Genomic DNA, 13,590 nt, shown 5'->3' with positions numbered 1-13,590 from the left:
TGGGAATAACTAAAACCTTTATTAGATATGATTTTCCAATAACAGTAATCTGAAAACTGGAATTATCAATTCAAAGAGTAATGAAGTCTGAAAATTTAAAAAGTAGACTAGGTATTAGGGGACAACAGGTAAAGGAAGACAAAAATGTTTCTTTAATACTTTTCAATATTCCCTCTGTACACAATGTTGCATATATACAACTCCATTTTTATTTTATTGATTTTATATAATAGTGAAATCCCTTTAAGCAACCTAGGTATATAGTTGGTGTCCAACTTAGGGGGGAAGAAACACACCTGATTAACAGTTTTCACCCACATATTTTAGACATTTTTTTTTTGGCCAAGATTTTAATAGTAAATTCATAAATATAGGAAATACTTTCACTTCTTCAGTGTTAAAATAGAAAACCAAACAGTGCCAACAGTATTGGCTTAATTATTGGTATACAAGAAAAACACGCCACCAATGGGTTTTCTTAATTATGCATTTTAAATTTAAATATGTGCATTTGTTTCATTTTTACAGTTATGAATGTTCTCATCTGTTTTAGATAACAGTATGTGATAGTTTTTAATCTATTGAGATGTTGCTTTCAATTTGAAATATTGTGTGTACACATGTGTATAAAAAATAACCCAATGTATGACTCATCTGACAGATGTTTAAGATCAATAAGGGCTTATTTTTCAACATGCAGTTAGGAAGAGAGGGAAGCAAGCCAACCTCTCTACACTGTCTTGTTGCTGGGCTCGTTTTGCAGTGGTATCAATAGTGGTTTTTGGAGGGAACCATGTGCCTTCAGCCTATATATTAAGATCAGATACCACAATCAACAAGAGGGATAGAGGATGTGGGGGAAGTGGGAGTGAGCAGGTGTTAAATATCAAATTTTAAGTGTGCACTTTCTACTTTATAAGCATAGGACAAAAATAGGCCAATAAGGAAAAAATTTTATAATCAGGGAAAAAACTGCAATCAAATCAAGACATAATAGCCGAATTAAGTTCTTTTAATAGGTTGCATATATAGATGTTTAGCCATACTCTTATCTTCAAGAGTAGAACTCTATATCCAATTTACATGCTTCAGATACCACCTTTCTTACTTGTTTACAGTAAGATCTCGTATCCAAACATCCACTTGCACACTGAGAGCTTTAAGAAAAAACAGGACACAGAGGGAGTTGCCATTTTTAGCAGCAATGAAATATCACTAACCCCTTTTTACATACCGAATTCAAGTCACAATCAGAGGTTGAGTGTACCACAAAGTCACTAGGTACAAAATTGCTAGTTCATTTTTAAATTAATAACTTGAAATTACCCCTGCCCCCCACCCCATGATATCCCTTCTTTTTATAAACAGCAAACATTTTGCTATTTTATACATAGGCTAGCAGGCTTGTTTCAATATGAAAGTGCTAATTCATTTACAGATTTTTTTTAATCAGTTATGTAGTGCTACAATAAATGTCCAATAGTCTACATAGGAACAATCTTTGCTGAATGGAAATGAAGAAGGTTGAATAAGGCTATCAGATTACCTTATCTTATTTACATTGAAAGAATAGATATCCAATGGTGCGGAAGAGACAGAAATTGGACAAATACTCATAGGTGTAAAAACTGTATCTACCTTTGAGCTTTATATTACTGTAAATGAGACATTTTAAATAGTCCTGTAGCCCATGCCTATTTTTTCCTCAGAAAAAGAAAAGCTGCCTTCATGGCATCCCCTCTTGTTTCAGATTTCCACAGTGTCACGTTAAAGCTTCAGTCAGGATCTTACTTTCTTCAAAAAATAAAGAAAATACCCACCAAATTATCCCCCTCCCCAAATCCCTCTGGATTCTTTTCCAGTGCCAGGTTGCATGATCAGGTCCCACCTCCTGGGTTTTTTTTGTCCATCTATTGATCAGTTAGTTTAGAGTAGATAACATGAACCAGTTCTGGAACCACTACTAGGAGGAACACAAGCTCTTCACTACAATCACACAGCAGGAAAGAAAGTGATAAACTCAATTCATCCCTGGTGCCGGGCCTCCAAAATTGAAAGAACTTGGCACAACTGGAGCACTGAATTTGTATCCTCCATGCTTCTCAATCATTTTGGATTCTAGAAAACAAATAAGGGAAATTTAACAGAGTATTCAATCATCTCCTAACTTGGGGGGGAGAGTTGATAAGATATTAATAAACCAATAGCTTAACCACTGATATAGTATCAGTAATAGCCAAGAAATTCCTAAGTCTGTCTCTAGTCTTCCTCCAAATGTACAGGGGCAAGCACTATGTGGACAGTATAATCTCTGCTATTGTAAGCTGTAGACCCCATAGCTATTTTTCACTTCCCATTGTTAAGAAAAAAATCTTCAGGTGGCGCCCACATACACCGAAGCAGGCAGGTTCGCAGGCAGGTTCAAGCCTGGCCTGGGCCTCCTAAACAACAATGACAACTGCAACAAAAAAATAGCTGGGCATTATGGTGGATGCCTGTAGTCCCAGCTACTTGAAAGGCTGAGGCAAGAGAATCACTTAAGCCCAAGAGTATGAGGTTGCTGTGACCTGTGATGCTACGGCACTCTACCAAGGGTGACATAGTGAGACTCTCTCAAACAAACAAATCTTTTAAATACCCCATTTTGAGTCAGAAGGATCAGTAAAGTCTGATCTCTAAAAGGAACAAAATCTAATGAATCAAATGAAGCAAGCAAATACAAAACGTAAAACTTCAGAATTCTACGCCTTACTTGTAAGGAGGATGCTTCTTTGACTATAATTATAAAGCTAGTTTAGTTAATGGTGTTAGCATGCATAAAATGTGTACAAATGAAAACTTGCCGTGAATTTTCTTTAATAGTTGTCTATTTTAAATTGTACATGAACTTTAGGGACACCCTATACTCCTGAGAAAAAAGACACTTCCTAACTTTTTAATTTTTTGGCTTCTTAATAGAACTTTCTACTAAATGCATCACCATAAGCTTAAGCAATCTTATTAAAGCTATTATACACTGAAAACAATTTTCAACTATATTTAAAAATAAACTGTAGCCAAAACCAAAATTCATTTGTCCTATATTAAATCTCTCAGATTAGAGTTAATTCCTACCACCTGCAACAACTATCTATACCTTTTCTTTAATTTTAAAATTCAGAAGCTGTATACAAAGTTATTAATTGGTTGATTAACATACCATGGGCTGCTCTTCTCTGATCAGCCAGAGTTGCTATGTCCTGTAACTGTTTTCTTTGTTCTTCATTAAGACCATGAGTCAGAGCTTGATACCACACAGGATTACGATTTTGAATAGCTATCCAAGCAAAAAGGGGGAAAAAAGAACATTAGTAAGAGAGGTCCAGTAGCTCCTATCCTGTTTCTCCTATCCCATCCACTCCCAACACTGAAATTCTGATGTATTTTGTGTTTTCCCAATAATTTTTAGTTATTTATAAGACAAAAGATATAGAAATAAAAATTAATTCATTTATCTTTATGCCTTAAAAAAATCTATTCATTGTTGGCCACACACAGTGGCTCATGCCAGTTAATCCTAGCATTCTGGGAAGCTGAGATAGGGTCAGGAGTTTGAGACCAGCCTGAGCAAAAGTGAGACCCCATCTCTACTAAAAATAGAAAAACTAGCTGGACATTGTAGTGGGTGCCTATAATCTCAGCTACTTGGGAGACTAAGGGCAAGAGGATTTCTTGGGCCCAGGAGTTTGAGGTTGCTGTGAGCTTTGACACCATAGCCCTCTATCAAGGATGACAGACTGAGACTCGGTCTCAAAAAACAAAACAAGAATCTATTCATTCTTGTTATTCATCTTTCTAGCAAATAAGGATTCAGAGTTTAAACCCATTCTCATGTAATGAAAAAATGTAGAGGACTTCAGGAATGAAATTAATCCAACCTTATTAAATAGAAGATTTCAGAGTTGTCCAGGCTTATCCTAGCACTCTGGGAGGCTGAGGCAGGTGGACTGCCTAAGCTCAGGAGTTCAAGATCAGCCTGAAAAGGAGTGAGACCCTGTCTCTACTAAAGTAAAAATAGAAAAACTAGCCAGGCGTTGTGATGGGTGTCTATAGTCCAGCTACGTGAGAGGCTGAGGAAAAAAGATCACTCAAACTCAAACCTAGCAGTTTGAGGTTGCTGTGAACACTCTACACAGGAGACAGAGTAAGACTCTTGTCTCAAAAAAAAAAAAAAAAGAAAGAAAGAAAAAAGATTCAGAGTTAAAGCAACTTGAAAATGTTGAAGGCTACTTTGGTTAGCACTCTCTAATCTCTCAATTAAAAAAAAATTAGAAGTAGATGCAGAGAAAGGATGAATAATACAAAATAAGTGCCTTATTTTTCCTTACTCAAAACATTTTTTCAATAATCTATTTTCTTTCCATAGAAAGGCAGCTTTTTATAGTCCTCCAGTTAAAATTGTCATACATTTTTATATTATGGCCTAAATAATGGTCAAACTCAATCTGTGAGAAACAGAGAGCACATTTTCCCCAAGTATCACAAAATCAGGTGTTAAAATCTCATCATCTTTAACAAGAACATTCAGTAGGTAAGTTGATATATACATAGGAGAAATGGTGTAATGTTTTCATATTTCAGTTAAGTAGCTATATATATGTGTATATGCATACAAACCCTATAAGAGTTTCCACAAAAGAAATTTCTTTAAAGTAATGCCAAAAAATGTAAACTGATTTCCTCATGTACTCGTGTTAGGTGTGTTTTTAAGGGAAAAAAAATTCCCTAACACTTAACCATAATTTTCTATTTATTACAACTATACATGCATGGGCCCTATATTAGAAAGATCTTTTAAGGATTGATATGTGTTTATATCTACAAAACAGAAGGCAAGTCAGTAGTTCCTAGCACCACAATCAGTTCTGCAGGCATGCAGCTCAGAAACCACTCCTTTGTATTTTTCCAGTCCTGCATCAAAACTGCTTTGTCATGGGCTTGGAAGACTAAACCCTTGGTTATCAGAGAATTTATTCTATGTCAAAATTCCCAATGCCTAGGAATAATATATAACAGTAGTTAATTCTAGAAGGAAAGGGTGTTTCAAGGATAGTGGGAATTTAATCTTTTTAACTGGATGGTAGAATACTGATATTATATCTTGTTGAAAACAAAGGAAATAATGGTAAAAACAAAAGTGACACCTAATATTCTGGAGCCACACACATTATTCCTGGAAAAGTCTGACTCCATAGGCCTATAAAATCCAAAATTCTTAAGTTACCTGTTTTAAGCTTAAAATCTGAATAAACTGAAAAGTGCTAACATAGTACTAAGAAAACCAAGCTGGCTAAAATATCACAGAAGACAGAAAAAAAGAATAGAGAATAGTGTGGCTTTGGATAGGAAAAAAAACAAACAAACACTTTAACATATAACAAACAGATACACATGTAAGAGCGTTACCTCTGAGGTAAGCTGGGAGATTGTGAATCAGAAATCAGAAAGAAAAACTGTCATTGTTTAACTTTTACAAAATGCAAAATTAACAGGATGAGGAAAGAATATTCAAACTCTCAGCAAACAAAATAAAAAAGAACAAAGAAATTCTAAGGCAACATTAGAAATTATTTTTGTTATTTTGCCTAACAGTCTTTTTCTAGTTTGGGTTTGGTATCTCCGAAACCCTTTGTTTAAGAGGCAGAGAGAAGGTGGCACCTGTAGCTCAGTGGGTAGGGTGCTGGCCACAGGTTCAAATCTGCCCAGGCCTGCTAAACAACAATGACAACAACAAAACAAAAGAAAAATTAGCCAGGTGTTGTGGCAGGTGCCTATAGTTCCAGCTACTTGGGAGGCTGAGACAAGAGAATCGCTTAAGCCCAGGAGTTTGAGGTTGCTGTGAGCTGTCATACCATGGAACTCTACTGAGGGCCACAAAGAGACTCCATCTCAAAAAAAAAAAAAAGAGGCAGACAGAAATTACAAGAGATACATTCAATATACACATAACAAGTTGACTTACTTTGAAATATAGCTTTAAATATCTGATATTCATCAACAGGGTTATCTTCATCATCAATGATTGTGGAATAGCCTTCCAGAGCAGTCTCCTCAGCATCATCTTCTTCCCAATCCTCATCATCTCCATCTTCCCCTGCTTGCTTAGCTAGAATCTCCAAATATTCTTGCCCATCTTCATCAATATCATCTTCATCACTCCCCAGTTCCTCTGCCAAGTCATAAAATAGGTACTTTTGTAATGCTAAAAGAATTTGTCCTCAATGAAGTGACAACCGTATCAGTCACTGTTAGTAAATTATAAATCACAACGGAATAAATACAAGAAAGAATCCCAGGAAAAGATGTTTAAATACATGTTCAGGGCGGCACCTGTGACTCAGTGAGTAGGGCGCCAGTCTCACAATTGGAGGGTGGCAGGTTCAAACTCAGTCCCAGCCAAACTGCAAAAAAATAGCTGGGCCTTTTGGCGGGTGCCTGTAGTCCCAGCTACTTGGGAGGCTGAGGCAAGAGAATTGCCTAAGCCTAGGCGATTGGAGGTTGCTGTGAGCTGTGATGCCATGGAACTCTACAGAAGGCAATAAAATGAGATTCTGTCTCTAAAATAAATAAATATCCTCACAACTGAAAAAAATGAAAAAACAAATAAATAAATACATGTTCAGGCTCAGCGTCCATCACACAGTGGTTATGGCGCCAGCCACATATACCAAGGCTGGCAGGTTTGAACCCGGCCTGGGCCAGCTAAACAACAACAACTGCAACAAAAAATCGCTGGGTACTGTGGTGGGCACCTGTAGTCCCAGCTACTTGGGAGGCTGAGGCAAGAGAATTGCTTAAGTCCAAGAGTTTGAGGTTGCTGTGCCACAGCACTGCACTGAGGGCAACACAATGAGAATCTGTCTCAATAAATAAATACATAACTGTTTATCAATAAACAGAAATAACAAAAACTCACAAAAGTCTAAGAAATCCAACCATGATTTAATATAATCTTTTTTTTTGGAGACAGAGTTTTACTTGTTGCCCTCGGTAGAATACTGTGGCATCACAGCTCACAGCAACCTCAGACTCTTGGGCTCAAGTGATTCTCCTGTCTCAGCTTCCCGAGTACCTGGGACGATAGGTACCTGCCCCAATGCCCGGCTATTTTTAGAGACAGGATCTTGCTCTTGTTCAGGCTAGTCTAGAAACTGTGAGCTCAGACAATCCACCTGCCATAACCTCCCAGAGTGCTAGGATTAGCACTGTAAAGGCGTGAGCCACCACACACGACTTAATCTTTTTTTTTTCTTTTGAGACAGAACCTCAAGCTTCCCCCTGGGTAGAGTGCCATGCATCACAGCTCACAGCAACCTCCAACTCCTGGGCTCAAGCGAGTCTCCCGCCTCCACCTCCCAAGTAGCTGGGACCACCGCCCGCCACAACGCCTGGCTATTTTTTTGGTTGCAGCCATCATTGTTGTTTGGTGGGCCCGGGCTGGATTCGAACCCGTCACCTTAGGTGTATGTGGCTGGCGCCTTAGCCACTTGAGCCACAGGCGCCGAGCCAATATAATCTTAAAGTTAGAGGGTTAAAAAAGAATTACTATTATGAAATTCAGCCCTTGGTAAGTTCTTATGGTACATATCAAACCAAATATAGTATTTAATGATAGTAAAGTAATACTTAACAAAAACTTCTATGAGGTCTTTTCAAAGTTAGTAAATGATAAAAATAAAAAATGTAAACAGCTATCTTATTTTGAAACCATTTCAAAATTTTTTATATTCATGTATTCTCCAGTTCTTCCAGGTGAAATGTATTCATTAAAATATAATTAACTTGGCGGTGCCTGTGGCTCAGTGGGTAGGGTGCCGGCCCCATATACTGAGGGTGGCGGGTTCGAACCCGGCCCCAGCCAGCTCAAACAACAACTGCAACAACAAAAAAAAAGCCAGGTGTTGTGGCAGGTGCCTACAGTCCCCACTACTCGGGAGGCTGAGGCAAGGGAATACCTTAAGCCCAAGAGCTGGAGGTTGCTGTGAGCTGTGATGCCACAGCACTCTACCAGGGCAACAAAGTGAGCTCTGTCTCAAAAAAAAAAAAAAAAAATACAAGCATACTTAACAGACGATAAGAAAAATGACAGGATACATTAAGCCAACATTAAAAACATAAATATTGGGCCAGGCGAGGTGGTTCATGTCTGTAATCCTAACACTCTGGAAGGCCAAGGTAGGTGGATTGGCTGAGCTCATCGGTTTGAGACCAGCCTAACAACAAGAGCCCCATCTCTAAAAACAGCTGGGAGTAGTGGTGGGCACCTGCTGTCCCAGCTACTCAGGAGGCTGAGGCAAGATAATCACTTGAGCCTCAGATAATCACTGAGGCAAGATAATCACAAGAGCTGGAGGTTGCTGGGAGCTATGATGGCACGACACTCTATCAAGGGTCACCAAGGGTGACAAAGTGAGACTGTCTCAAAAATAAATAAATAAATAAAAACATAAATCTCCTAACAGTTACTATAATGACGTGTGTACCTTTGCTAACAGTGTTAATTACAATCAGATGTAAGTGCCCTGTGCTAAGCATTATGTTAAATGTTTAAGGAAACCTTTCTATGAGTAAGCAAACAAAAACATTTGGCTTTGACCCCACACTTCTTTGGGAGAAGAACAAGAGGACAAGTTAAGTACAGTGATATTTCTATGTAGAGAAGTTTTGTTGTTTTCCATCAAAATCACTTACCGGTTTCATCATCATCCTCAGCTTCATCATCATCATCACTGTCATTCTCATGTTCTGCATGGCAGGCATATGCTCTTTTTAATCCATTAAATAAAAGGATAAAAGCTGGCAAAATCTGTCCAGAAACCTGATTTAAAACTTGTGGTATCTGTTCCATATCAATAAGAGCACACAATCCAAGAACACACATCTTTCTGTCATGAAGCCTAAATGGAAGGAAAAAAAAAAAAAGATTTCTCTCTTTTTCTTAAATAAGAAGTTTCTCACAAAGAAAACAATAAATAAAATTGTAATTTATGTTACTTACCCCAAGAAACAGTCAACATCATTAAGCCACTGTGTAATAAAATGATTTGTAACTGGTTCAACATTATTAGGGAAGCGAAGATTTTCTAAGGTGTTGAGTAGCAGGTGTGGATTATAATACAAAGCTGCAATTGCAACTTGTAGACACATCGTTCGAAGTTCACTTGTCTTAACCTCTCTTGTTAGTCTTTCTAAAGCTGCTTCAACAAATAAAGGAATGCACTATAAAGAAAGACAGTGAGATATACCAAGATTGTAATTAAGAACATCCTGACTATCCTATCCATATTAATTTATTTGTCACCTCAACTAACTCTTTTGTTCTATTAGATGACCAATACTTATTATTCACTGGGATCTCTAATTTTAATGAAAGTCAAGCCTTCATGGAGCTATTACAGCCTTACAACATCAATTATGGCTTCACAATGGTCCTATTAAAACTGACCATAGAAACTTACTAAATCTACTGAGAATCTTAAGCTGAAGTTTACCTTGCCCGATAACAAAGTATCCATAAAACTTACCATACTTCTATATATGTAAAACATATGACCATTACTATATACCAATTAAATTTTAAACTATTTAAAAAGTTTAGGTGTCACAATAAACAAAAATGTATAGAATATACAATAAATGCCCCCAAAAGGAAGAAAAAAATGTGGAAGGCAAAGACTCTGAAGCCTCAAATATGAGTCATCACTAGCTTGACTGACCTGGTCGATGCCACGCCCTTTGCACTGTAGAATAATGACCTCTAACAATTTTGCTGCATGACACTCTGCATCTTCTCCTGCAACTCCAGTAAGAACCTGATCAACACAATATAAGATGCAGTGAAGCTTTATGCAATCTTTGAATCAGTTATCTTTAAACCAGAAAAGAATGCTCCTTCTCCTGTGTACAAGCTCTGAGTATTACTGAAGATATTCTAGTTAAAATGAATTACCGCAATGTTCATTGTGCAGATGACCAAGCACAGATGTGATCAAAGCATTTATCCTATAGTGCCATTCTGGACTATATCATGTTGATAGCTACTAAATTCTCATATAAGAAATGACAAACACGGAACTTGATATGCTAGTAAGACCTTAGAAGACTATAAATTTATAGATAGGGGTTCTGTAAAAGAACAGTAGGTAGTATAGATACTTATCTATTCCCAGAGTAGTAATATAAACAATGTAAATGATTATTGTGTGACTATGTGTTCAGAAGGGAAAGATATCAATCAAGGACAAGCATATCTAAAACCTTTACAAGACAAGATAATTTATTTATTTTTGAGACAGAGTCTCATTATGTCACCCTCATGAGAGTGCTGTGGCATCACAGCTCACAACAACTTTAAACTCTGGGGCTTAAGGGATTTGTCATTGTTGTTTAGCAGGCCCAGGCCGGGTTCAAACCCACCAGTTTTGGTGTATGTGGCTGGCACCCTACCCACTATGCAATGTGTGCCGTCCAACAAGATAATTTTTTAATGACCTGCAACAAACATTGGTGGAAATTCAAATGCTGCTCATTACATCAACTTTGATACTGATGGATCCTGTATCAAACCAACCTGTAGGGAGAAATAAATTTATCCCCTATCTCTAGTTACAAGTTTTTTAGTTCTTTTTGAGATAGAATTTCACTTTTTCACCCTTGGTAGAGTGCTGTGGCATCACAGCTCACGGCAACCTCAGACTCTTGGGTTCAAGCAATTCTCTTGCCTCAGCCTCCCAAGGAGTTGGGACTACAGGCACCTGCCACAATGTCCGGTTATTTTTAGAGACAAGACCTCACTCTGGTTCAGGCTGGTCTCAAACCTGTGAGCTCAGGGCAATCCAACCGCCTAGGCCTCCCAGAGTGTTTTGAGACAAGGTCTTGCTATAACCCAGACTTAAGTTCAGTGGCACAACCACAGTTCATTGTAGCCTTAAATTCCTAGACTTGAGTGATCTTCCCAGGTCAGCCTACATGTACCACCACACCAAGCTAATTTTTTGTAGACACAGAGTCTCACTTTATTGCCCTCAGTAGAGTACCCAGGCCTCACACAGCTCACAGCAGCCTCCAACTCCTGGGCTTAGGTGATTCTCTTGTCTCAGTTACCCAAGTAGCTGGAACTACAGGCGCCTGGCACAACACCCAGCTATTTTTTTTTTTTTTGCAGTTCAGGTGGAGCTGGGATTGAACCTGCCACCCTCAGTATATGGGGCTGGCACCCTATTCACTGTGCCACAGGCGCTGCCCTATGTTTTTTTTGGCCAGAGACAAGCTCTTGCTATGTTACCTAGGCTGGTCTCAAATTCCTACCTAACCAATCTTCCTACCTGGAGCTCCCAAAGTGCTAAATTACAGGTGTGAGCCACTGTACCCAGCCTATAATTTCATAAATTTTACAGTGGTAGCTTTATGAAATCTGATATTATATAAAAATAACCTACCTTTTTGCACATACTGTATATCATTTCAAGATATTTGGTATCAGATAGAAGTGTGTCTGTATCAACTGTTACATAATTATGGAGAAGAGGCATCATATCTGTATTAATAAAAAGCATCAGTCACACATCTTTACTAACACAAAGGCTTTATCTTTGCTTCTGAAAAATTTACTTAGAAGAAGACAAACTTATGAGATTGTTTTGTTTTTAATACCCACTTGGAATTCAAATATATTCACTTATAAGTAAATAAACCTATTATTGAGGTGATTATTTAGTAAACATAAAGATCATACATACACACACTTATTTATATTTACATGGAGAAGATTATGAAGGGGCATGTATATGTTAACAAAGAACAAACCTAAAATTAACTAAATCAAAATATACAACAGAAACCAAGGCTATGTGTCATCCTTAAGCATTGACTGCTACTGAAAACTTATCCAAACAAAGAAGCAGTTCGAACATTCAAAAGTATGTGCTTGAATGAAAAGCTACAAATAAACCAAAATAAGGGGAAAATCCTAAGTTATACTGATTTGACTTACCTGTAAAGTAATCAAAACCGTCTTGCTGAAAGACTTCAAATACAAGGGGTAGTAACTGCCACATTTGTGGAGACACTTGTTGACACGTCAAGCTATGTGCTAAAGAGAAGATCTCTTCATAGAATTCTGAAAAAGAATACTTGGGCATTAAAAAAAAAAGCCTGTTCATGTGAAATAGCACTAAATTCTTAGCACAATCAGAGGTATAATACCTAAGACATGCTGTTGTAAAACAGTACCAATGACCTGTAAGCAGATTCCCTCAAGTTGCTGGGTTATCTAAAAGAAAAGAAAAAAAAAATATGGAATTGCAGCACACTGAATGAATTACTAAAATAATGTATACTGTAATTCAATACACTTAAATATAAAATTCATGTCATTGAGAAACCATTTTAAGACTTTGTTTTAAAATGATTTATATATTATGAAATTGTGAGCCAGTCTGAGATTGAAATTTAATGAAATACCAGTATAGTGGGAAAAATACAAGGAATAACCTGCTCAGTTTACCTAAAAGGAAAGGAAAAAATAACATCCCAGAAAAGGTCAAACTACTACGAAAATTTAAAAAGTCACAATTCTGAAGAAAGCCTATAGTTTCTTCATGTTTATGAATAGATTAATTCAGGCGCAATGTAATTGAAAAGCCATTGTGAATGACTCACAGAGACATTATCTGATGAAAGGCATTATTCCTAGTAATCCCAATAATTCTTAAATTACCTCCAATTTTCAAATGATATTAGATATAATAAAGCATAGAATGTGAACTCTGGCCTCAAGTCATTCAAGACTGATAGGAAATAGAAATTTGTCTATAATTGTCAGTATGAACCTCAACTGCACCCAAAATCTGAGGGCCATAAAAATATTAAAGAATCAAGGGGAACATGATAACATCAACTAATCAGATAGAGAACCCAAGACATTCATTTCAAATTCATGGCATTCAATACATTTTGAATGTGTCAAACAGAATAAATAATCCATCTGGTAAATATAAAGTAGCTTCTAGATTGTTCACGGCTCCTGCCTATCCCCAACTATAATGCAGAAGACAAAAACAGTTACTAGTTTTCTGCAAAAGGGAACATGATGATAATATGAAAACAATACACCGTTTATGGATAAGAAATATGTTAGCATTTTAAACCTGAAATTCTTGCCAGCGGTTACTTCTAGGGAAAGGAAAGAAGTAAAGAAAAGAGTGATCTCCTGAGGCTTTACTTACATCTATCTGAAATAATTTTCCCTTTTTCCCCCCTTCTTTCTTTTCTTTTCTTTTTTTTTTTTTTTTTTTTGAGAGAGGACCTTGCTGTCACCCCGGCTAGAGTACAATAGCACTATCATAGCTAACTGCAGCCTCAAATTCCTGGGCTCAAGAAATCCTCCTGCCTCAGCCTCTGCCATAGTGCCCAGCCAGGGCTCTAATTCTTGGCCTCAAGTAATCCTCCTGCCATGGCATGTCAAAGGGCTAGAATTACAGGCATGAGCCATGACACTGGGCCTAAAAATATTTATTTCTTTTTTTTTGAGACTCTATTTTTTTTTTTTTT

General features: G+C 37.3%; 1 protein-coding gene across 1 annotated transcript in view; it reads right to left on the bottom strand.

Moving 5' to 3' along the window:
- The window catches only part of IPO7 (importin 7), a 60,605-nt gene continuing 47,015 nt past the window's right edge, over positions 1–13,590 (bottom strand). The window contains exons 17-25 of the mRNA XM_003781088.2: positions 12,244–12,310; positions 12,032–12,157; positions 11,478–11,575; positions 9,756–9,851; positions 9,038–9,258; positions 8,731–8,936; positions 6,002–6,208; positions 3,200–3,316; positions 1–2,118 (exon numbers count right to left, since the gene is read on the bottom strand). Of these exons, the coding sequence (XP_003781136.1) occupies positions 2,021–2,118; positions 3,200–3,316; positions 6,002–6,208; positions 8,731–8,936; positions 9,038–9,258; positions 9,756–9,851; positions 11,478–11,575; positions 12,032–12,157; positions 12,244–12,310 (1,236 nt within the window). The 3' untranslated portion in view covers positions 1–2,020. The remainder of the gene's footprint in view (positions 2,119–3,199; positions 3,317–6,001; positions 6,209–8,730; positions 8,937–9,037; positions 9,259–9,755; positions 9,852–11,477; positions 11,576–12,031; positions 12,158–12,243; positions 12,311–13,590) is intronic.

This window comes from Otolemur garnettii, unplaced genomic scaffold (genome assembly GCF_000181295.1).
Source record: "Otolemur garnettii isolate 467f Iridium unplaced genomic scaffold, OtoGar3 scaffold00001, whole genome shotgun sequence".
Taxonomy (NCBI): Eukaryota; Metazoa; Chordata; class Mammalia; order Primates; family Galagidae; genus Otolemur; species Otolemur garnettii.
The sequence above is the reverse complement of the archived record's forward strand: the minus strand, read 5'-3'. Positions and strand labels throughout refer to the sequence as shown.